Source organism: Pelodiscus sinensis, chromosome 3 (assembly GCF_049634645.1).
Source record: "Pelodiscus sinensis isolate JC-2024 chromosome 3, ASM4963464v1, whole genome shotgun sequence".
In the NCBI taxonomy this organism is placed as follows: domain Eukaryota; kingdom Metazoa; phylum Chordata; order Testudines; family Trionychidae; genus Pelodiscus; species Pelodiscus sinensis.
In genome coordinates this window covers 144,073,329-144,096,256 of record NC_134713.1, presented here as the reverse complement: position 1 = coordinate 144,096,256, position 22,928 = coordinate 144,073,329, and the positions used below count along the sequence as shown (strand labels likewise).

The window sequence follows — 22,928 nt, the reverse complement described above, 5'->3', positions numbered from 1 at the left end:
CTCAGCACCAAGCAAAGAGGCTTATTTCATTTCATGTCTGCGCCATTTGTCAGTCTCTTGCTCTCCAGACCAAACTCAAACGAGCCTTTTGTTAAGGCCAAAGTCTGCTAGGATCATCACCAAGAGCTTTGCAGGAGCAGCTTTTATTTATTTTCTCCCATGAACGCATTGTGCTAAATGAAAGAAGAAAAGCCCCCTTCTTTTCTCATAGAAAATATAGTGCCCCAGATCCCAAGTGGCACATTCTTAGTGTGGAGATTTGGAAATCTTGACATACTTACAACCTCAACGGCTTTCAATCCAGTCTTTATGTTGTTAACTTCCTTCTCAAGCTCCATCAGGCTGCAAGGGAGACACAGAGACGCAGCCGTGAAAACAAAAAGGGTAGTGTTACACAGGGATACAGGAACTGCTGTAGCAGAACAGACCACTGGTCCATCAAGTCTGGGATCCTGCCTCTGGCACCAGCCATGCCAGATGCTAGGCTTTGGGGGAAGGGGTCTGTGCTTCCTTTTGTATGCGAAGTAAATCCAAGGTCCTAACTGCCTGTGGTCAGATTAAAGATGCCATGATATTTATGGAGAGGAGAGAAAGGTTTAAATTCCAAACATCTGTTACAGGGTACAAGATACCGGGCTGTGAAGTCAACCCAGCTCTAGCATGGAGTGCTAGTCACAAAGCGAGTTTGTAATAACTGCCTGATTCATTGCTTCAGCACACACACCACATGGGCCTCAGATCAGTTTCACAAAACATCTTCTCCCTATCTAATTACAGAATCCCATTAGGGGCAGTTTTATTACTAAACTATCTTTTGCCATGCACTATCCAAATACTGTTGTTGACTTTTTTTTTTAATCACATAGGAGTCCATATCTAGATTACATAATCCTACCCTAGTGATCACTAACAGACAAACTCCTTCTAAACTAGTGTTGAATTGGATATTTCCTTAGCATACAAAAATCAGGGTACTTTTCATTACCACGAGGAGATGAAGTCTGTCACCTCTCCATCACTGGTTAGAAATTGGTTGTAGGTTACTAGTGAGTGAAAAATTGTTTCTCAATCTCTTCATTAAGGAATTGGTTGAGAAGTGTCCACATCTCAAAACACAGCACTGATACTACCTAATCTCTGCAGGAGAGCTGGGAGCACAGAATGTCTCTTTTTATAACCTTCATTCATTCTTCCCTTGCTTTTCACAGGCTGTAGAGGTACCAGACCACTCCAGCTGCTCACACAAAGAACAATGGCTGGGCAAATATGCACCCAAATATTCTGGAACAGTGTTTTGGAAAAACTCCTAAGTAGTTTTGATGGTAATTGAAACCTTTTTATTTGTTTTCCACAAACATCCATAGGAATTTATAACAAGAACTGTAGTGACAGGTTTCAAAGGTAGCCATGTTAGTCTGTTTCAGCAAAAACAACAAGAAGTCCAGTGGCACTTTAAAGACTAACAATTTTATAATAATATAAGCGTTTGTGAGCTGCAACTCACTTACGCAGATGTATGAAGTGAAAGAAAAAGAAGCAGCTGATAGGGATACACAGATGTAATACTCCCATCTCTGTATCCTTACTATCTGTTTCTTTTTCTTTCACTTCATGCAGCTGATGAAGTGAGTTGCAACTCATGAAAGTATAAGACAAAAACTTTAGTGAAAAATGAAAGTATCCCAAACCCTTGTGCAAAAGTCTGTACAAAGGTTTGCACAATCATCTTGAAAATGGCTTAAACAGCCTGGGACTTATTTACTGGGTTTGTTTTACTTTTATGTTTCTTGTTTTTTTAAATAACCTCCAACTCCCCAAAATGGAGCATAAACAATATTATATGATTTAGATTACCAATCGCACAGCACAAGTAGTGACTTACCAAAAGTCTAGTAATTATGATGACTAGTTCAGGTATATTATACAGGATATATGACTAGTTCAGGTATATTATACAGGATATATTTGCATAAAACTCTCAATGATTTCATAGATGACAGAGGCAGGTAGCTATAAGTCAGCACAGCTCCATGGATGCCAATGGACTGAGGCAATTAACACCAGCTAAGGAGCTAGTCCTTACTTGGGAATACACTAGCAGAGCAAGGCCATAAGCGACTAAATGTCTGATTAAAAGCCTACTGAAGTCAATGGAAGCTTTTCCTTTGATTTCAACAGACTTGGAATCAAGATCCAGGACCCACAGTAGCACTGGACTTACTTGACTTTTGCTGCTTCTGGAAGATGCTGCAGCTCAGCCTGCATGTCTAGGATATCTGGGTAGTTCTTCTCAAAGATCATAATTAAATAGTGCAACAGTGTAATATTCCTAAAACAAAAAGGACACGGATGAGAAATGAAAGGAGGAAGGGGAAATGCCAGCCAGCGCAAAGCATTTGGTGCTGGAAGGTGGTACATCAAATGAAGTGAATTTCAGAGAACAAATCAGCAACTCTGTGAATAAAATGAAAGCATCACCAATTAAAAGAGACTATTCTCCTAAGAATCATTCTTTCCAAAAATTAAAGGGACTTGGGTATGCCACAGGATCTGTAGAGTACATTCCAAATATTGAAACTCAAGTTCCACTATGACAAAGGGAAAAAAACCATATCTAGGCAGTAGCCTCCTAGGGAACGAGTAACCTCAGAGTTAGGGTAGCCAAGTTTCTGATGGAACAAAACTTACCACCCTTGCCTCAACCTCACTTGCTTGCTCTCCCCCGCCCTCACTCATTTTGACAGAGGTGGAGACGGTCCCTTTATGACTGGGTGTTTGGTTGAAAACAGGATATCTGGCCATCTTACTCAGCATATGTCTACACTACCCCCCTAGTTCGAATTAGGGGGTGGTAATGTAGTCATACGAGTTGCAAATGAAGCCCGGGATTTGAATTTCCCGGGCTTTATTTGCATAAATCCGGCCGGCGCCATTTTTAAATGCCGGCTAGGTCGGCCCCCGTGCCGCGCGGCTACACGCGGCACGGACTAGCTAGTTCGGATTGGGCTTCCTAATCCGAACTAGCTGTACACCTCGTTCCACGAGGCGTACAGCTAGTTCGGATAGGAAGCCCAATCCAAACTAGCTAGTCCGTGCCGCGTGTAGCCGCGCGGCACAGGGTCTGACCTAGCCGGCATTTTAAAATGGCGCCGGCTGCCTTTATGCAAATGAATCCCGGGAAATTCAAATCCCAGGCTTCATTTGCAACTCCGCATGACTACATTACCCCCCCCCAGTTCGAACTAGGGGGGTAGTGTAGACATACCCTCAGTGTGCAGGGTCGGCCATAGGCCGATTCGTCCGATTCCCTCGAATCGGGCCCCACGCCTAAAGGGGCCCCGCGCCCTGAACCCAGAAGCATGGGCGTTGAGTTATATGGGCTCGTGGTGCCCGTGCTCCAATATTCAGAGCCAGGGGCCCTGCTCCACCAATATGTGGAGCTGGTTCTCTCCCCTGGCCCTGCCTGGAGCAGGCCCTGGCCCCCCCATGTATCCTCCCACTCCGGCCCCAGAGCATCCCCTCCAACCCCAGCCCATCCCTGCCGTGTGCAGCTTTAAGTCCGGCTCTCCCTCTCCGGTGTGTGCTGCCGGCTGCTGCTACCATGCGCAGCATTCCCAGGTAAGTGGGGATACGCCTGGGCATGATGTGACGTCACGGCCCGGGACTTTAAAACTTCTCAGTGCCGCGTTGTGCCACGCAGTCTAGTTCCGGGTTCAGAGTCCGGGGACTTCTGGGGCCCGAGCACAGATTCCAGCCCCGCAAAGTGAAAAGCAAAAGGTAAGGGAATGGGAATAGGAGCAGGAGGAGGATGGGGAGGAAGGGGCTTGTGAGGAGGGGGAGTATGAAAATAGGGGAAGGGGTGGGAGAGGAAGGGGCTTGTGCGGAGGGAGAGGGGGAAGAAAGGGGAAGGCACCAAGAGACAGGGTGGAGGAGAGACAAATGCCAGGGGGCCAAGTGCAGACAATGAGGAAAAGGGCAGGAGGGGATGTATCAGTGGGAGGGGGGACAGGGTGATGCTGTGAGAGGAGAGGGTAAGGGCATTGGTGACTACAGGGGGGAGGAGGAGGAGCTGGGAGAAGGCTTGAAAGAAGGGGTGGGCATGAGAAAGGTGGGGATGGAGCAAGTCATGTGGGAGGGCACAGAGGGACATGAGGGAAATGGGGGCAGAGAGTGGTGAGGGGGTGGGCATCAGAGAAAAAGAGAGAAAAGGGGGCAGGGGCAGTGAGGGAAGGGGGAGGCACCAGGAGGGTGCAGGGCTAAGGGAAGGTGCAGGTGCCAGGGGATTCTGGGGGTGAAGCAGAAGGGCAGACACCTGCAGGGGAGGGACCAGCACCAGAGGAGAGAGGCAGGGCAGGTGTGTAGAGGGAGGTGTTAGAAGAGAGAATGAGGAGGGGTAGCTCACATGATCAGAGTGGGGCTACTGGAGGAGTGGGCACAGGGGGCAGAGAAGGGCTGGTGGAGGGGGGCAGGTCGCAGGAGGTCTGAGGGCAGTGAGAAGGGCAGGAGTCAGGACAGCGAAGGTGTGTGAGGAGTTGGGAGGGAGGGCAGCAGGCACCAGGGGAGCTGATGGAGCAAGGGGAGGAGACATGGCAGCAGAGAGAAAAGGTAAAGGTTTATAAAATATTTATAAATAACTTGGGTGCCACAATGGCACATCCAAACAAGCCACATGAACTCAGTACTGGTACACAACACCATTCATTCTGCTCATGGGAGGAAACTCTTAGGCTATGTCTACACTGGCGGCTTCTTGCGCAAGGGTTCTTGTGCAAGAAGTCTTGCACAAGAGCACGTCCACACTGCCATGTGTGAACTGTGCTTTGTGCAAGAGTTGGACGCTCTCTTGTGCAAGAAAGCTCCGATGGCCATTTTAGCCATAGGGGTTTCTTGCATAAGAAATCCCTGCCAAGCATCCACACTGCCCTCTTGCGCAAGAGAGCTTACACCTGTTAGAAAAGAGCGTAGCTCTTGCGCAAGATGCTCAGTCTTACCACGCCGTACTGTAAATGCTCTTGCGCAAGAGCAGGCGGGCAGTGTGGATGCTCTGTGGGTTCTTGCACAAGAACAACTGTACTTGCACAAGAAGCTGCAAGTGTAGACATAGTCTTAGAGGGAACACTTCCCCCAGCCTCTCTGCCCCTGAGATAATGTCACACACATTGGGTTAATGCAACTGCAGGATAGTTGCATGAGGGGGGTTTGGTGGGGGCCAAACTAATCCCTGTTGGTAGGAGGATGGTGGGAAAAGCCCTTAGAAGGGGGTAACATGACACCTTTTACTTCTGTTCATGTGTCCATCTTGCCCTGAACGTGTTACCTCTGGAGGCCTGGTTAATAGAGGTCAGGGGGTGTGGCTAATGGGGCACCACCAAAAATTATACAAACCTGCTGCCCCTGCCCGGAAGTGTGCCGGGCGCGCTGTGGGAGAGGGTGTTGGCCCCGGAGGAGGAGTGCAGCGGCTGCTTGCGCTGCAGGAGGTGTGAATTGAGCACAGGGTTTCCCTGCGCTGTGGGGGTGGTGATGGGGGATGTGTGTAGTTTTTTTTTTTTTTTGCTCAACCAAAATTGCTGTGGGGCCCCGTCGAAATTGTTCGAATTGGGCCCTGCACTACCTAAAGCTGGCCCTGCAATGTGTGTATTCAGAAAGCACATAGTAACAGTTAAAAAATAATTCAGGTTGATTGGTTTAACGTTTTTAAGACAGGGATTTGTTCCACAGGACTTCTTACTGCAGTTACTCATTCTATGACAGCCCAAAGCTATTCCCCCTGAAGCTGCTGTCTCATCAGATCCCAGCAAACCGGGGTACAGTCTGGTTAATACCTGCATGGGAGTCATGCAAGGAGAATCTAAAGTGCTGCAGGGTGTTATTGGTTCAGTAGGTGGCGCTCTTTCCTCTAAGTCAGTATCGAATCTATACCCCAGAACGGTGGCAGGGGATGTGTTGTGCTGTCAGAGCGACTGCTTTTTGGATAAAATGTAAAATTGTTGGCCTGTTTTTTTTTTTAATCTTCTAAAGATTAAAAAAAGAAAGAAAGGCTATTAAGCAAGGGTGTGTCAGGCAAATTCTACGGAAATTATCCATGCCGCTTAAATTAGCTGTGGAATATTAAATACAAGTATCGTTGTTGTTTGTAGTTAAACAGCTGACGAATTTTGCCCAAGAAGCAAACGAACTGCAGTGCTGTTTTAATAGAGTCAAATGCTCTTTCGGGCCCTCAGCACCATTTGAAATTTTCTACAGTTACATTACCTGAGGAAGCAAGATGCAACCTGGTCGCTTTCATTTGCTGGGTACTTTCAAGCCTACCTGTCTATGCTGGATTTGGTGTCTGCAATTTTGTTCAGGCTGGAGACTTTGAAGCCGTACGCACTTCCCCTCTGGCCCTTGTTCATGTAATTGCCAAAGGCCAGGACAACCTCAAGGAGCTGCTTCAAATGCCTGCTGCGAGTGAGCTCCTTGGAGGCTAGAAGAATGGCTTGAAAAGAAGTAAAAGATGACCCAAGGTTATGGCTCCGCAGCTTTTCTTCCCCCGACTCTAAGCAATCCAAAGCACAGCCCCAGGGAGCCCCACTTTCAAAGCATCCAATCCTGGGGCTGATCACAGCCTCCCCCAGGGCAATTTGAAAATGCTGACTGGCACATGCTCTTGTGCTCACTGTAATTCCCAAGGAGGAAGAGTTTAAATACCGGATGAACCCCACTTTCCCCTACTCCCTACCTTCCCCTACTCCAAAGGGCTAAGTTTATAAAAGAGCACTAGGGACCATGTGCTCCGGCTGTCAGAGCCTGACGGGGGACGTCCAGGAGTTGGGGCTGTGATGGAAGCCTGCTTTTGAAAAGGACACAGGGTATGTCTACACTACCACCCTAGTTCGAACTAGGGTGGTAATGTAGGCAACCGGAGTTGCAAATGAAGCCCGGGATTTGAATTTCGTGGGCTTCATTTGCATCTTGCTGGGCACCGCCATCTTTAAATGTCCGCTAGTGCGTACTCCGTGCCACGTGGCTACACGCGGCATGGACTAGGTAGTTCGGACTAGGCTTCCTATTCCGAACTACCGTAACTCCTCGTGTAGCCACGCGGCACAGAGTCCGCACTAGCGGACATTTAAAAATGGCGGCGCCCGGCAAGATGCAAATGAAGCCCGGGAAATTCAAATCCCGGGCTTCATTTGCAACTCCGGTTGCCTACATTACCACCCTAGTTCGAACTAGGGGGGTAGTGTAGACATACCCACACTGAGTGCTGCTGGTTTAGTGTCACAGGGTAACGTACAGGGCAGCAGTTAGGGTACATTCTGCCAAAACAACAACTTTATGGAACCTTCCCACAGAATGACCATCTTAGCTGGTGTTCTTGCCTGGTACATGCTTCGCGTGTGTGTAAATCTCTCAGACACTCCCTGCCCCTCACGACTCTCTACAGAGGCCCTTGTCGTACCTTCCACTTTTGGCTTGCATTCCGCCAGCCTCTCTGGGAACTTCTTCTTAAAGAACAACGCCTGCAGCCGCTGCTGGTAGTGATCAATCCTACATGACGGGAAGCAGGGGGAGCTCATGAAGCTTGGGCCACCTGTGAAGGCAGCCTTCAGGAACAAACAGATTCAGCACAGGCACCATTCATTTTACACAAAAAACTAAGCCAGATATGGGATTACTGAAGCAGCCTGGGCATAGAAAGACCTATTGCTCCCAATGCCTGTCAGTTAGCATCAGGTGCTATTCCTCAGAGTGCAGCAAACACAAACTTTGTACTGTAACCATATCTCCAGGGCAGCTGGTTGGTTTCCGTTCTCTTTGAGAAAGATGTGTTTTTATAGCAGGCTTCAAATGGAAGAGAGATTCCCACCCAGTAGAGGTGCCAGGTTGGGTTGGGAAAAGGGACAGATCTCAATGGGAGGGGATGTGATCAGCCTCAGGAAATTCAGAAGCTGAAAGCCAGAGCTGAACACCTGAAGGTGTGAACGGTGTTGGAAAGGTATGGCAAACATGTTCTGATCAACCCAAAGTGCTCCCTAACTGGGAGACAGAGAGAGTTCTTAGCACCCAGAAAGGCTGATACAATGACTTAAAATGCCTTCATGTTGTGTCTCAGAGCCCCAGGGTGTGATTCAGTGCAGAATCGGGCTCACAATATATTGATTGTTTCCCACCAATGCCACATTATCTATTTTCTATCACAATTACAGCAACTTCCAGAAAGTCCCCAGGGCTCTTTCTCAGCATATGTCACACAGACCTGCTCATTTCATAGAGGAATCGATCAGCCCGGGCCATGCGGTCAATTTCGTGTTTATGTTCTTCCAATAGATCGATGTCACTCTTCTCAGGAACAAACTTCAGCAGCTAGAACCATAGAGACAAATCAAAAACAAGCATGAGGGACCCAGCAAGAGAGGGGGATACACTCACGCAGATGGGAGGCGAAACAGCATGCAAGGGAGAAAGAGTGAACTGTGCTACTGTGAGGAAGCACAGCTCAGATTCCCCCAACTGACTGTAATATCCAAGCCATGCAGCTGTGGCTACAGAAGTGACCATGTTAAAACATCTGCTTGCTGTTCTGCCTTTATTTTCCCTCACTGATCTCATTAGATTCTTTTTAGTTTCAGAGAGTCTTTCCCATTTGTAACTATTAAGCACCAAATTCTCTTCTCATTTACATCAGTGTAAACCTAGAAAGAACCCCTTAAACTAACACAGCAGATTTACACTGATGTAAATGAGAGTAAATCCCCTCCAAATGTAGATTATCTACCCCACTCACTCTACAGTGCCACACAAAGCTCCAACTATCTCTCTCCTTTCTTGCCCTGCTCTGCAGAAACAATAAACAATATCTAAGTCAGTGTATGTGTGCCTGACACAGGCTGCTATTTATGTGCTGACCTTAAAAGCTCATACTTTGACAGATTTTTGACATATTTGGTGGGAGTTGTGCTTCAATTTGATTATAAATATCGTCATGCACACATCCTAACCCACATTCACAGGATGCAAATTGTGAGGAATACCAAGCAGCGGATCTGTTTTTCATCACTGCGCTAATATTTTATTGCAAGAAACCCACAATCTGATATTGAGATGCCGAGCACCTGAATCTCTCTGGGACCTCAAGGGAATGGGGAACAGACTTGTAAAATGTCAAAACTTTGTGTATACAATTAAACATTAAGATGGAGCATAAAAAGGCACCATCTTTTATGGAGGGGTCAGAATGAAAGCAATATTTTGCACTTTTTAATCCAAGGCTCTCTAAGCACTGTTCAAATATGAATAAGCATCATTACTGCCATTTCACAGATGGGAAAACTCAGGCAAAAAGCGAACCAACTGCAGAACAGAGAACAGAACCAAGATCTCTAGAGTCCCAGTTTGCTGCTCTAGTCAACAAACTGAGAAATGAAGGAAATGAGAATGGTCAATAGAAAAAAGAAGTTGGTTAAGCAGGAAAGAAAGAGTTAAGGGCCAGTAGAAATTAGAGGAAAGAAAAAATAATACTAGTAAAATCATAACCACATATTCACTGGATCAGGAAACTTCAGTTATAATGTAATAAAAAAAGGGCTTATCCAAACTCCATCAAAATCAGTGGAATTATTCCAGGGATGCATTTGGCACACTGGGTAAAATATTCTCTCTCTCTCTCTCTCTCTCTTTTTAACACAAGCAGTTATGTCTCGGAGCCAAATTCAGACTTACTATAAGTAGAGGCATTTCCAGTGAAATTGAATGAGCTGCATCCACTTATCCTAGGTCTCAAATGGGCTGAACGAGCTGCGCAAAGAGGAGAAACTGGCCCTTTATCCTTAGACCAACCATTATAAGAAGTAACTGTAATTCTTCTCACCTGCTCTAGCATATCTTTGGCCAAGTCTTCTTGTTCATCCATCTTCAAGATCGCCTGTTTGATTTCGTCATTGGACAGCTTCAACCTTTCAATAGTGTTAATACTGCTGCATTAGTAATTTGAGGAATACAAACCACTTCCCCCCCAAAAGCACAAGGCATAAAAGGCCACATTGACAGCTTCAACATATGGGCTGTGTCTAGACTGGCAAGTTTTTCTGCAAACACAGTAGCTTTTGCGGAAAAACTTGCCAGCTGTCTACACTGGCCGCTTGAATTTCCGCAAGAACACTGACAATCTCATGTAAGATTGTCAGTGCTTCTTGTGGAAATACTTTGCTGTTCCCGTTCAGGCAAAAGTCCTTTTGCGCAAAAGGGCCAGTGTAGACAGCTCAGATTTGTTTTGCGCAAAAAAGCCCCAATCGCGAAAATTGTGATCGGGGCTTTTTTGAGCAAAAGCGTGTCTCGATTGGCACGGACGCTTTTCCGCAAAAAGTGCTTTTGCGGAAAAGCGTCCGTGCCAATCTAAACGCTCTTTTCCACAAATACTTTTAACGGAAAACTTTTCCGTTAAAAGCATTTGCGGAAAAACATGCCAGTCTAGACGTCGCCATGGTGTCTTACGACACTCTCCATGCTTTGCCAGTCTAAAGAAGTCAGTGGCTGTGTTAAAGATGATCTAATCAATTCTGGTGTACATTGACATTCCAGATCATACTTTTTCTCTTCTTAAGCTAATCAATGCCACATCAAAAGCAGGAGGAGAACAATTAGCTTCCCATAAATCAGAATTGTTTAAAATCTTCCCTCATTAGAGACACCTTGGTTTTCAAACACCTTTACTGCTCACACGCTGAATCCACATGCCATTGAATCCAACTATCAACTTACGGTTCACCTCTGGGAATATTAGGGTATGTCTACACTACAGCGCTAATTTGAACTAACTTAGTTTGAATTAGTTAATTCGAACTAAGCTAATTCAAACTAACGGATCCACACTAAAAAACTAGTTCGAATTAGCGTTTTAACCGGGGTTAAGGATGGCCGGAAGAGGTGCCGGCAGGGCAGGGCAGGGCAGGGCAGGGCAGGGCATCAGATGAGGACTTAGAGTGTGGAGCTGCTGCCTCAGGCTAGCCGAGGGCTGTGCTTAAAGGGACCTGACCCCCACCCCGGACAGACAGTTCTCAGGGGTTCCCCGCTTGCAAAGCAGTCCTGGCTTGGAGTGCCCTGAGTGCCCACACTGGGCACATCACAGCACTCGGCCATCAGACCGGCTGCACTTGCCGCAGGCTGCCATCTGGGGAGAGGGGGCAATTGGGGGGCTGCAGGAGAGCTTCCACCCCCAGAAGCCCACAGAGCCAGCCCAGTCCTCCCCATCAGGGGCTCGTACCCCATTCCTCCCTCACCTCCTTCCACTTACCCTTTCCTAGCCCCCCTTCCTGATGTACAAAATAAAGAAAACGTGTGGTCAAAAATAGAATCTCTCTTTATTGAACAAAACTCAGGGAGACTGGGAAAAGGAGGTGGGAGAGGGGAAGAGAGAGGGTGGGAGAGGGGAGGGCAACTAAAATGATCAGAGGTTTGGAACAGGTCCCATATGAAGAGAGGCTAAAGAGACTGGGACTTTTCAGTTTAGAAAAGAGGAGACTGAGGGGGGACAGGATAGAGGTCTAGAAAAGCATGAGTGGGATGGAGAGGGTGCATAAAGAAAAGTTCTTCATTAGTTCCCATAATAGAAGGACTAGAGGACAGCAAAGGAAAGGAATGGGTAACAGGCTTCAAACTAGTAACAGAAAGTTGTTCTTCACAAAGCAAAGAGTCAACCTGTGGAACTCCTTGCTGCAGGAGGCTGTGAAGGCTACAACTAGAACAGAGTTTAAAGAGAAGTGAGATAAAGTGATGGAGGTTGGGTCCACGGAGTGGTATTAGCCAGGGGGTAGGAGTGGTGTCCCTGCCCAAAGTTTGTGGAAGGCTGGAGAGGGATGGCACGAGACAAATGGCTTGGTCACTGTCTTCGGTCCATCCCCTCAAGGGTCCCTAGGGTTGGCCGCTGTCGGCAGACAGGCTACTGGGCTAGATGGACCTTTGGTCTGACCCAGTAAGGCTATTGTAAGCTCAGGGCTCAGGGTCGGGGGTCTCAGTGGAACCCCTTGATTTTCATGCACACCTGCTCCTGGGTGGCCAGGCTGGCAGCTATCCTGCCCTAGCCGGCCACTTTCCTGTGCCTAGTGCGGAGGTCGTGGACGAGATCCACGATGTCCGCACTAGACCAGGCGGGTGCCCGCCTCTTGTGGTCCCGGGCAAGCTCCCGGGAGCCGCCAGCCTGGTCCCAGGAAGAGGGGGAGGGCTGGGGGGCATCGGGTGGCTGGCTCGAGCCGTGCCAGGTGCAGGGTCTGCTAGCTGGGTGCTGGCAGGCTTGCACCTGGCACGGGCACCGTAGCCAGCCCGTGCCCCTTTAAGGGGTCCGGGGCCGGGAGGGGGGCAATAGAGTTTCCCTGGTGTTGGCCAGAGTGGCCACCAGGGAAAGCTGGGAAGGACTAGCCTCCCACTAGTTCGAATTAAGGAGCTACACAGCCCTTAATTCGAACTAGTAAGTTCGAACTAGGCTTAGTCCTCGTAGAATGAGGTTTACCTAGTTCGAACTAAGCGCTCCGCTAGTTCGAATTAAGTTCGAACTAGCGGAGCGCTAGTGTAGCGCCTATCAAAGTTAATCCGAACTAACGTCCGTTAGTTCGAATTAACTTTGTAGTGTAGACATACACTTAAAGCCTCTCCCAGACCACTGAGTAATGGTGCTGAACCTTCCCTTCTGGATCAGGGAATAGGTTGGTTTTGTACAAGCGTATTGGTTTTGCTTGAGACATTCACAGTGTCAGTATCCACAGCTGAAAAGGGAATTGACACCATGAATCTGGGCAAGTAATGCGTTACCAGCTCCTCATCACCCCTCAATAGAGCCGGGCACTGCAACATAGGAGCTCCTGAGCCAGATGACAAAGTGGTAGAATTCTCTTCCCCCTCTCCTCAGCCTCTACCCTTTTCTTATAGTTCAGCAGTTAATTAGGCAATGAGTTATTGCAAAACAAGCAGGGCTCAGTGAATTGATCAAAGTCTCTTCACCTCTAGGTCACCAGTTCAAATCCTATGCAGACCAGCAGCAATCAGAACTTGTTGCTGTCTTAATGGCTGCCATCTGCCTTGTCTGAAATGGGCCTGGTTCACAATCCAGTTCTTAGTGAACAGCTGTCCACACACATTTAACACCCTCATTGACTATTTCAAGCTGGAATGAAGCACAAAAGGCGCTGCTATCTTACTCCCCAAAAACGTCTCTACATCGTGGTGAACTCTACAGGCTAGGCAGGGATGGGAGAAGAAGAGAAACTTTTGTGCAGCAAGGACTTCAGTCTTCACTGACTTTCCACAATCGATGCATTACTTAACAGTTAGCGGGGGAGGGAAAGCAAAAATAAATGAGTCATGGGGTTGATGAAGGCAGCAGAATGTTTTTGTCGTCAATGCTGAGAAACACCACGGTAGCATTTCATGCTGCTATTGCCATTTGGATGTGATTGCATTTTTGGAGCTATGCAAAACAAATGTAAATGCTTTATTTTTACAGACAGGAACTATTACTAAATCTGAGAAATTTAAATCATTTTAATGTTGCCCAATATAATAAGCTGCTGGAAATTAAAATATGAATCAATAGTCATCCAAAAGCTTTTTAAAAATTATGCCTCCTAACTAGCTTCAGCTATGCTGTTCCCAACTATTCATCTAGTCTGTTTTAGAAATTAAGCTATAGGTAGAACTGGTGCACAGAACCAACTGACAGCCCAAAAATAAGGAAACTAGATATCCATAGAAGGATACAATTAAGCCAGAGTTGGAAGTGATGGGAGGATTAAATGAAAGGTTGGAAAAAAACATGTTACTCCTAGGTTACCAGGTTGACTCAAGCTCAACTTAACATAGGGGGAACTGGCTGAAATTCTATGGCCTTCATTAACATACAAATCTGACTATATGATCTAATAGTCTGACTCATTCTGCCCTCAAAATCAATCGGTTTCTGTGAGTCTATGAGCTTGCTAGTGATTAAAACTTGTTACAATCTGATGGCTGAAGAGCCTAAGGGGAAATGATTTGGTGGGTCTCTGCCTATTTCCTAGTAGAAACGCACACACACTGTAGCTACGTAAATGGCATGGCTTTGTTTTTCTTGGGACTGCACTTCAACATTTCTAGGAGTCTGCTCTCTGCAGGAGGTAGGTGTCATTTTATGTATCAGAGGAGACATACACATACTGTGCTCTCACATGAAACCTAACTTTGCTCCCATTTCCCCCTTGACCTAGAAGAGAAACAATTCAGGCTGAGAGGATATGGTAAAACATAGCCTTTACTACCCTAGACCATTGTCTCCACCTGGTACCAGTTTCAACAAGGGGCCCAAACCAGAAAAGACAGGTTTGAGGTACATTGGCAAGGACAATGGGGGAAGTTCATGCTGCTGCTGGTTACCTGCCCTGCAGCCTAACTGAAGACCCCATTGGCCTGGCACCTTTCACCGGCCCCCAGATCAGTTCATGCATCTTTTGTTCAAAAATATTTGAGAGCTCCAAACAGACCCCCGGGTCTAAAACCACCTATTCCTTGAGTGCATCCGGGCCCAATGACAGGCACTGGTCTGTGTTTGAAAGTGCCAGAAAGCTTGACCACTCATCTGCAGGGAGACAACTGAATTTGGTCACTTGCAAGTCTGCAATGGAGTCATGAAGCCAGCAGGTGGGCATCCCAGACTATATTAAATCTGATAGAAGGAGCTCATCTAAATGGGGTTTATTTTTCTATTGGGGTCAGTAACTGCTTGTCATTCGGGAAATGTCAACAGCACAGTCCCACAGTTAGGGTGTGTCTAGACTACATCCCACTGTCGGCAGAGGGATGTAAATGAAGCATTTTGAAAGAGCAAATGAAGCCAGGATTTAAATATCTCATGTTTCATTTGCATAATCACATAATGGTGCTCTTTTGAAAAAGTGCGATTTTGAAATTGAAACTGCAGTCTAGACGTGGTCTTTCAAAATCGGGGCGCTTTTTCAAAAGATCTTATAAACCATCTAGACTGTGGTTTCAATTTCGAAATAGTGCTTTTTTGAAAGAGCGCCATTACGTGATTATGCAAATAAAGCGTAGGATATTTAAATCCCCGCTTCATTTGCTCTTTCGAAGTGTTTCATTTACATCCCTCTGCCGACAGAGGGATGTAGTCTAGACGTAGCCTTAGAGCCCAGCTAAACGACTGGCCCAAAGAGTTGTTAATCAAACAAGTCTTGTTATATTTTAAATACTCCCAATCAGCCCTGCCATAGATCTGAAAATTGTCCACAGTAACGTGAAACAGATGTGCAGCTTTTAAACAGAAACAGGTGAACTGATTAAATAGGAACCTAAAGCAGATGCGTAAAATCTTTCCATTTTGAATATTGCTTTCCCCGGCGTGACGCCAAATTAAAGTGTAATTATGTCCCAAAAAGTGACACTGTAGAAATTACTGTTCAGCTTTGGAAAGCTGTTCTCCAACATCAGTGGAGAGCTGCAGAGCCAAAGATTATTTATCCAACTGCCACAGTCCTCTAGACTCCAAATGGCATGTGTAATTCCAGCTGTGTCTTCTCTACTTCATATATCTTCAATGACAACAGAGATCCTGGCCTCAAACCCAGTTGGTGACGGGACTTAAAAGTGTATGCAGCACCCTCTTCTTCAGCTACAATAGACCTTGTCTATAGTGCAAATAATGTCCAAACCTACATTCATTCCTGCCCCAGACTTGGAAAAGATGGAAAAGCACCTAAAGAGCACTGGAAGCAATCCCACCCTCTTCTCTCCCCACAGCCTCGAGTGGTGGAGCAAGGAGACCCAATTGCTTGTGACTTCTTCCAGTGGCATTAAAACGGAACAATTACCAAATAGCTTCTAATATGGTACTTAGCTTCTTTCCCTCCATCCCCTCTGGACACATAAATAATCCCTATTGACTCTACAGAGTCATTCATCACCAACCTTCCCCAGGACACCTCGGCTGATTTAATGCCAGCTTCACTTGCAGACATCAAGTGGCTTATTGTTTGCAGAGAAAGATGTCTGCCCAACTGGGAAAATGCCTGGGAGACACGCCATAGTTTTGCATCAATCTCCCTTACTGACATCCAGCACTTTCTCATTTTTCTTCCTTAAAGATATCCATTGATTCAAGCTGGGGTTACCTCCTCCCCTTCCACAGCAAGACCCACACAGTATTCCCATCACTCTTTAGCTAACTCTCTCCAGAAAGGAAAGAGCAACTAGTTTACTGCTTCACTCCTGGGCAGGCATTCTTAGGTCTTGCTCAGCTTTATCCCACTGCCAGTGTACCATGAAGTTATTCAAGTATGCTACATTTTCCTACCAATAAGCTGTCATTCCCACCCAGAAATCTCTCATCTTTGATGAAGACCATTTGTCTTTTCCAAAAGGATTGCAGTTCTTGTGACAGGGACTGGGAATGGCAGCCCTGAAGGCCACAATTTCTGTTTACACACAGACTAGGCATATCAGCACTGAACTCCTTCTCTACATATACATTAGCAAATGCCCCACTGAACCTCAGGCTCCATGGCCCATCTGAAACTTCCATAAAGGCTGATACATTACATGTTTTGGGAGTGTGGATATTAGCCTTAAAGACAATGGATTAACACCTCTCCCCAGCCCCACAACCAATGTTCCCTCTAACTTCTTCCGTCCATTTGCAGAATACGTTTTGTTATGTGCACCAAGGCATGTGAAATTGTGCACCACAAGTAGAAACACAAAACCTAGCTGTGAATGCTCTGCTAATCAGCTGACCGGCTTCTGAATCTCTCTTGAGTGGCCGCGCAAATGCACAGCTTATAGGGAATACGGCCCACAGCATACTTCATACAGCCACCATGCAGCCATTTGATAATAGTGCCTCCTATTCATTGCTACACTGGGCTGGATTTGATCTGGTGGCCACATCCCATTATTGATCCCCCAAGCAATCCCTAGAATACACTGGTATAAGCTAAAGTGATACAACGCTGGTATAAGTGTCCACACATACAGCTGCACTGGTTCAATATCATATCTTGCATTAAGTCAGTGCAACTCCTGTGTGCCGACGAACCTTTCCAATTACATGGAGAGAAAGTGCTAAATGTTTTCACTGCACTTTGCTTACAGACAAACTTCACTGGGCTCCAATGAACTGTGTCCAGACAGAGGTTAATTACTTCATCCCAGGAAGATGGTCACTCCACCTGTTCCCTGCTTAAGAGCTGAAGAGAGATGCTGCCATTACTCCTGGGTGATTTGGTTGCCATGGCAGAGGGTCAGGGCTAGGAGTGCTGTATGGGCAGTGGTTCCATACCCAGTCCCCTTGATATCTGAAGGGGTTGTAGACAAGTGCCGAGAAGGCAGTGAGTACCATGTGGCAGACTGGTGTGATACTCAACCCCTTGGAAGGTGCATTGCATAGCCATAGCTGGGACAGCTGATGTGTGCTCACAGAACACAGGCTGCAGGGCTAAAAATTGCAAAGGGTAGACATTTGGGTTGAGTTGGAACTTACACCCTTAGAATCACTCCCTTCCTTGGCCCACTTGCATGCAATAGTCCCAATGTAACAGTCTTTGCCAGGCCCTCAGCAAGCCAGTTGTAGAGTGGCCCACAAGTACAAGCTTTCAGTACAATACTTACTGTAAATAACGGTTTTCATACAAACTGCCCATGTCCACACTGATTTACAGAGATAAGCAATATAAGTCCTCTAACTACACAGGGCAAACACTACATGGAACTGTGAAAAGCCACCATATTAAATCAGGAAATCCTAATGCCAGGAACAGACACAGAGAGAAGAGGTATAGACAAAGGAGAGCAGAGGAATTTTCAGCTGAGAACTGAAAAGAGATGCAGAGTTGATGTTTCAGGCCACAGAAATCCTATCTCAGACCTCTGGGGATATAAGGAATATCATGAGGGAGGCTGATATTTGATGGTGCGTGTCAGAAACACCACAAAAGAAGCTAGTTTTGGACCTTCTGGGAGCCAGAACACATCACAGAAAGTGGGTCCCATGACCTGGCTCAAACAGGATGCACCGGAAGTACTGTGAGGAACTGACATTGTGAAACATTCAGACCAGAGTTTTGGATGTTTATCTGAGCCCTCTGCAGTTGGCTTATAGCTGAGTGACATGGACTGGGGCTTAGATCTAGACTCATTAGGCTCCACAACATGAAGAATGCTGCACCCGCCACACTGGAGAAAGCTCCAAAATTACAGCAAAGGTAAATGGCTGAAGAAAACAAATCCAGAAACCCTTTCCACAAGGAAGAGGATGAGGAGGAAGGTTGCCCCTAAAGACATTTATCAACCAATTTCCATGTCAACACAAATGACCCAGCATTCTAATTTTCATCCCCTTTAATTTAGCCCAATTAATTCCTTCTGCCACAGCCTTGTTAAATATGAGAGAGAGGACTATTTCTCATTCCAGCTAGGATTTGGCTTGCTGGGCCCTATGAAATATGAGCTCTGCCTGACCCTTTCGAACAGTGTTAGTAAAACAAAATCATTCGAGCAGTGGAAAAAACCCTCATACAGCTCTTTTACTTTAAAGGAGACGACAGTTTAGTGTAAACAAAGGAGGAATAAACTACAGGGATGTATGTACAGTTACAGCCAATTGGAAACAGCTGTTGGAAAGTAATGCAGCAATCTGAGAATTGGATCTGCAACTCTGGATTTTAGGGTTTCACAAATGCACTCTTATTGTGTGGGCATGTGTGTGCATAAGATGCATTGCAAAGAGGTCAGGGAAAGCAACATGCCCATGAATGTCAAGCCCCTTCCATGATTGGAGCATTTCACCTTCAAAGGCTTGGTGGAGGTCAGAAGGGAAGGAGAAAAGGGAAGGAAGGAAGCAGCAAAAGCACGATAAAATCCCTTTTAATTATTGTTTGCAACCAACCCAAAAAAGTTGCACACTGCACTTAGAAGTAAATCTGTCTATAGTCCATGGAGCATGGAGGCATGAATTTAAAGGAAGCTTTTGCCCAAGGATTTCTGCTTCTTTTGTCTTAGATGGGTATTGTGAGGTTGAGAGGGAATTATGGAGCTGTGAATTCTAAATAAAATAATTATGGGCCAAAGTGTTATGCCCCTACTCAGCCTTTACTCAGGGAAAGCTCCCATTGTCCATGATAAAGTTTTAATTTTCTAGGCTATTTAATGCACATAAAAATGCTGGGTCGATAGCCTTGGAGATGCGTGTTTCCTAGTTGCACAGATGATACTTTAAGTCCCCCCATTACTTCATCACTAATTAGGCTCAAATCTGGTCTCCCCAAAGAAAGAAAGGAGACTTCATTTTCCATGATTCATTCAGTCTGTGGCCCCTCTACTAAAGCTGAATGTCTTGCTGTGGGCACCAGTTAACTTGGGTTGTTGGTAATCATAGAACTGGAAGGGACCTCGAGAGGATGCCCAGTTTGAATCCAGTCTAGATCAGTAGCCACTAAAAGGTCATGTTCATTTGACGGTTCGGTGGCCCATGTGAAGTGAGCTGATGGTTAAAGCCTAATTCCTAGAATACGTGTCCACATCTCAAAACCATTCCAAGGCCCATTTGCTAGCAGTTGGAGAAGAGAAGACAAAAGCCCTTCTTACTCTTTCACAGAATTCCCCCAGGTCAGAGGTGAAGGACTTGAGCTGGGCACAACCAGGGCTGTGTGGGAAAACTAGTGCCTCAGACTGTCCTTGTTCTTTTGATAGAGACGCAAAATCAGTCTATGGAGACAGCTTCATGCTGATGCCTTTAACTGGGTGACAGTTAAAGAAAGATGTGGAACCCCCCCCAAACCTCTTATTGACAACACAAATAAGGGCTCCCATCCTGGGATCCTTCCCTATCACCATACAATATAACCCACGTGCCCAAGAGAGTCAGTTTGGGTCCCAGAGTGGTTTTCACTGCCTTCCTCACAAAGGCAAGAATGCAAAAGGGCTGGAGAAAACCACCCTGGCTATACAGGAGCCTCAGAGATCTGATGTACTCCTCAGGGGTTCCTCTGAGCAATATGCAAAGAAGAGTGTGACAGAAAAAGTGCTTCCAAATGACATATATGGAGCACAGTTTACATCATTATGGGTCAGCCCGTGTACTATTTGATTGCCCAATGGCCATATACACTTGCTTATGTGTGTTTATTGCAGTTGAGAGTCTATCTGTGGGGTGCCTGTATTTTGGGTGGCTAGGTGTAAATACATACATTCAGGTCTCCAGGAACAGATGCAATTCCAATTAAGTAGGGTGCTTATATCTCATCTGTGTGCATGTGTAGTGTCCATGAGCTGATCTCAGTGAGCATTTGGGTGTCTGTGTGTTGGGTCTGTCTTTATCTTTATACACATTAACCATGCTTTATCTTTATACACAGTGAATTCACAGCTACTATACTTACTTGGAGAGGAGAATGACACAATTCTGAGCCCTTCGGCCATCAATAACAGAAAGCTCTTTAACCTTTCGTGTGGACAAATATAAGTCCTCAGTTGACCCCATCTCTTTCTGTAAATAACCAGAGAGAAAAAATAATCAATGCCCTGTTTTTAATTCCTCTTCTCACTAGCCCACATCCACAGAACAAACCAAGTGTACTAAGCAAGAGCCTAGCCTAACCCGCTAGGGTGGAATTTGTGGGGAGATCCATTTAGGAAGCAGAATAGGAGATAGGAAGTGCCAGAAATCAACTTCTAGAGCAGGAAGGACTCAGGTAGACCGATTTTCACTCCAATTCACCAGTCAAACAAATGCCGATCACTAACTGTGCAGGGCCAGCCCAGCTTTCAAGGCTTTGGGCCTGACTATGATCTCATTCCCATGTAAGTCAGGACTAACTCCATCAACAGAGTTATACTGGTATAAAAACCAGTCTGATAACAGAACCAGGTGCATTATAGTGCAATGCACATGTGTGTGTGTATCCCCAGGAACACAGTAGAGATTACCCAGTCGTATGGAAAGGTTGCATCCCAGCTGGAGACAGCTGGGCAAGAGTCCTTATATATTGTCTCTTATCTATCGAGTTCACCATTGGAACACAGGCCTGCCAAATTCCCATGGAGTGAGAGATGCCAAAAAGCCACAGAGGAACGACATGATGAACAGGATCCCTGGAGTCAGTCGGTCGTACTCGCCACACAAAAATGTGGACCAAACCCACGTGGCTGTTCCGCAGGAACATGCCTCTGTGCTGTCTCAGTCAGATTCTCCAGAACAGGGAGGGCCAGACACTGACCCTGGAGAATTCCCTCTTAGGGGAATCTCCACGGGGGATGCTAGCAGAGGCAGCATAACCATCTCTTATGTCAGGTGCCTCCAGACCCCAGCATAAGGAAAAGGAAAGGGATGAGTCAGAGGCAGGAAGGGGCATGCTGGAGCAGATCAGCACTTGCTCTCATTCTCCACTGGAATCAGGGCTGCTAGGGAGCATACGCCAGCAGCAGAGTAGCTCTCCTTGGGGGCAGCTCTAGCTTCTGCCTGATAGCTGATAAGAGAATAAGAGGATAAGAGAACTGCAACCAGCTCCCTGCACTTGTCACTGTCTGCTAGTAATGGAGACACAAAGATAGAGTCTGTTCTCCTCTCAAAGGGCTTGAGTGACTCTGAATATGGTTAACAGAAGCTCTGTACAGGCATGTCTAGAACAGACCTTTTTAAAATGTTTCATCTGCAAACTACATGAAAGGCCCCAGTGAGCACGCTCACATGGCAGAGAAATTACTGGGGTATCTATGTTACAGTTGGCCATAAGAATAAGGCTCCCACTGGGAAAATTTCCCTTTGGCTCGTGTGAAAATCCCAACCTAAGAAACTTGCCTTGTCTCATCCCTTGTTGTCCCTTAACATGCTGGAAAATATTGACCCAGTGGCTGAGGTTCTAATAGGACTTTATGGGAAGTGCATTTCCCAGAGAGTTGGTGACGAGGATTCACTATAGGACAGCAGGGACTGAACTGCAGAAGCCTCTTTTGAAAGCTATGCCTTCCTCTGACGTGTTCTCTGCTTTGCTTTAATGTAAGGTGGCTGTAGTGTCATGAGTGAGCCGGAACTTCACTGCATGCGCACACACTTCCTTCCGTCTCTCCCTCCTGGTCTTTGAGGACTACAAGACTCCCAAATAAAGCGGGTTGAAGCAGACTCCTCTCCAGTCTACTTCTCTCTCTTCAATTGCCCTAAAGGGTCACTGTTGAATGACCTGGCACTTTCTCTCCAGTTCAAGCCTGAGCATCTTCTTCCTGCCCCACAGACAGACATTTTTCATGTTACTATCTTGCAGCTGGTGAAAAGGACATGAAGGGACAGGCCTGGCTACTGAAATCTTCTCCAATCTGGGTGTGGGCAGGGCAGTGTAAATTTTCCCCATAGTGCCTCCCACACTGAACGGCAGAAAGCATTGCCAAGGTGGAGGAGGAGTTCACATTCTGTGTTCCATTTGGTCCTTGCTTCTCTGCTAAAAAACAAGTCAACAAGGGGACCAAAAAGAGCAAGCCGCACTGAGGGGGTACCTATGATGTAATCACCTGGCAGTGGAAACCAGAGACCACATTTGTCACAGTTGAGTGGAAGGATGTTGCTTATATTCAGCTTCCTTCCACCCCAGATGAATGTAAGTATGGAGGTTTCTTGTACTTCCTCCTCACCCAGGCAGGAGCTTGTGAAAATTATTCACTAGAGGAGCACACAGCCCCTTATTTGCATGGGGCTGTGTTTGTCTTTGGTCTGCATGCTGTAGTAGTAGAATCTTGCAAGCCAACCATTTGTTTTTAGGGACCAGACAGTGGTACTCACCTGCTTACAGGAGGAGGGGTTAGTTAGCAGGTCCTATGCAGGCAGCAGCCGCAAATAACAGAGAAGGAAACATGCCAAACATTAGCCATGGAGATAAAGATATCAAGTTTAACAAAGAGGCAGATTTTAGCCATACACTGCTTTC

At 46.3% G+C, this 22,928-nt stretch overlaps 1 protein-coding gene across 4 annotated transcripts in view; it reads right to left on the bottom strand.

Annotated features, from left to right (window-relative positions):
• Positions 1-22,928, bottom strand: part of DAAM2 (dishevelled associated activator of morphogenesis 2) — a 323,838-nt gene that overhangs the window by 39,142 nt on the left and 261,768 nt on the right. For 3 of the 4 annotated variants that reach the window (XM_075925085.1, XM_006131756.4, XM_006131755.4), the window contains 8 exons: positions 22,784-22,816; positions 20,394-20,500; positions 9,854-9,938; positions 8,243-8,349; positions 7,445-7,533; positions 6,310-6,478; positions 2,222-2,329; positions 282-342 (listed from right to left, as the gene is read on the bottom strand). In XM_075925085.1, coding sequence (XP_075781200.1) covers positions 282-342; positions 2,222-2,329; positions 6,310-6,478; positions 7,445-7,533; positions 8,243-8,349; positions 9,854-9,938; positions 20,394-20,500; positions 22,784-22,816 — 759 coding nt within the window. The remainder of the gene's footprint in view (positions 1-281; positions 343-2,221; positions 2,330-6,309; positions 6,479-7,444; positions 7,534-8,242; positions 8,350-9,853; positions 9,939-20,393; positions 20,501-22,783; positions 22,817-22,928) is intronic. The other variant, XM_006131757.4, reaches the window with a different exon arrangement.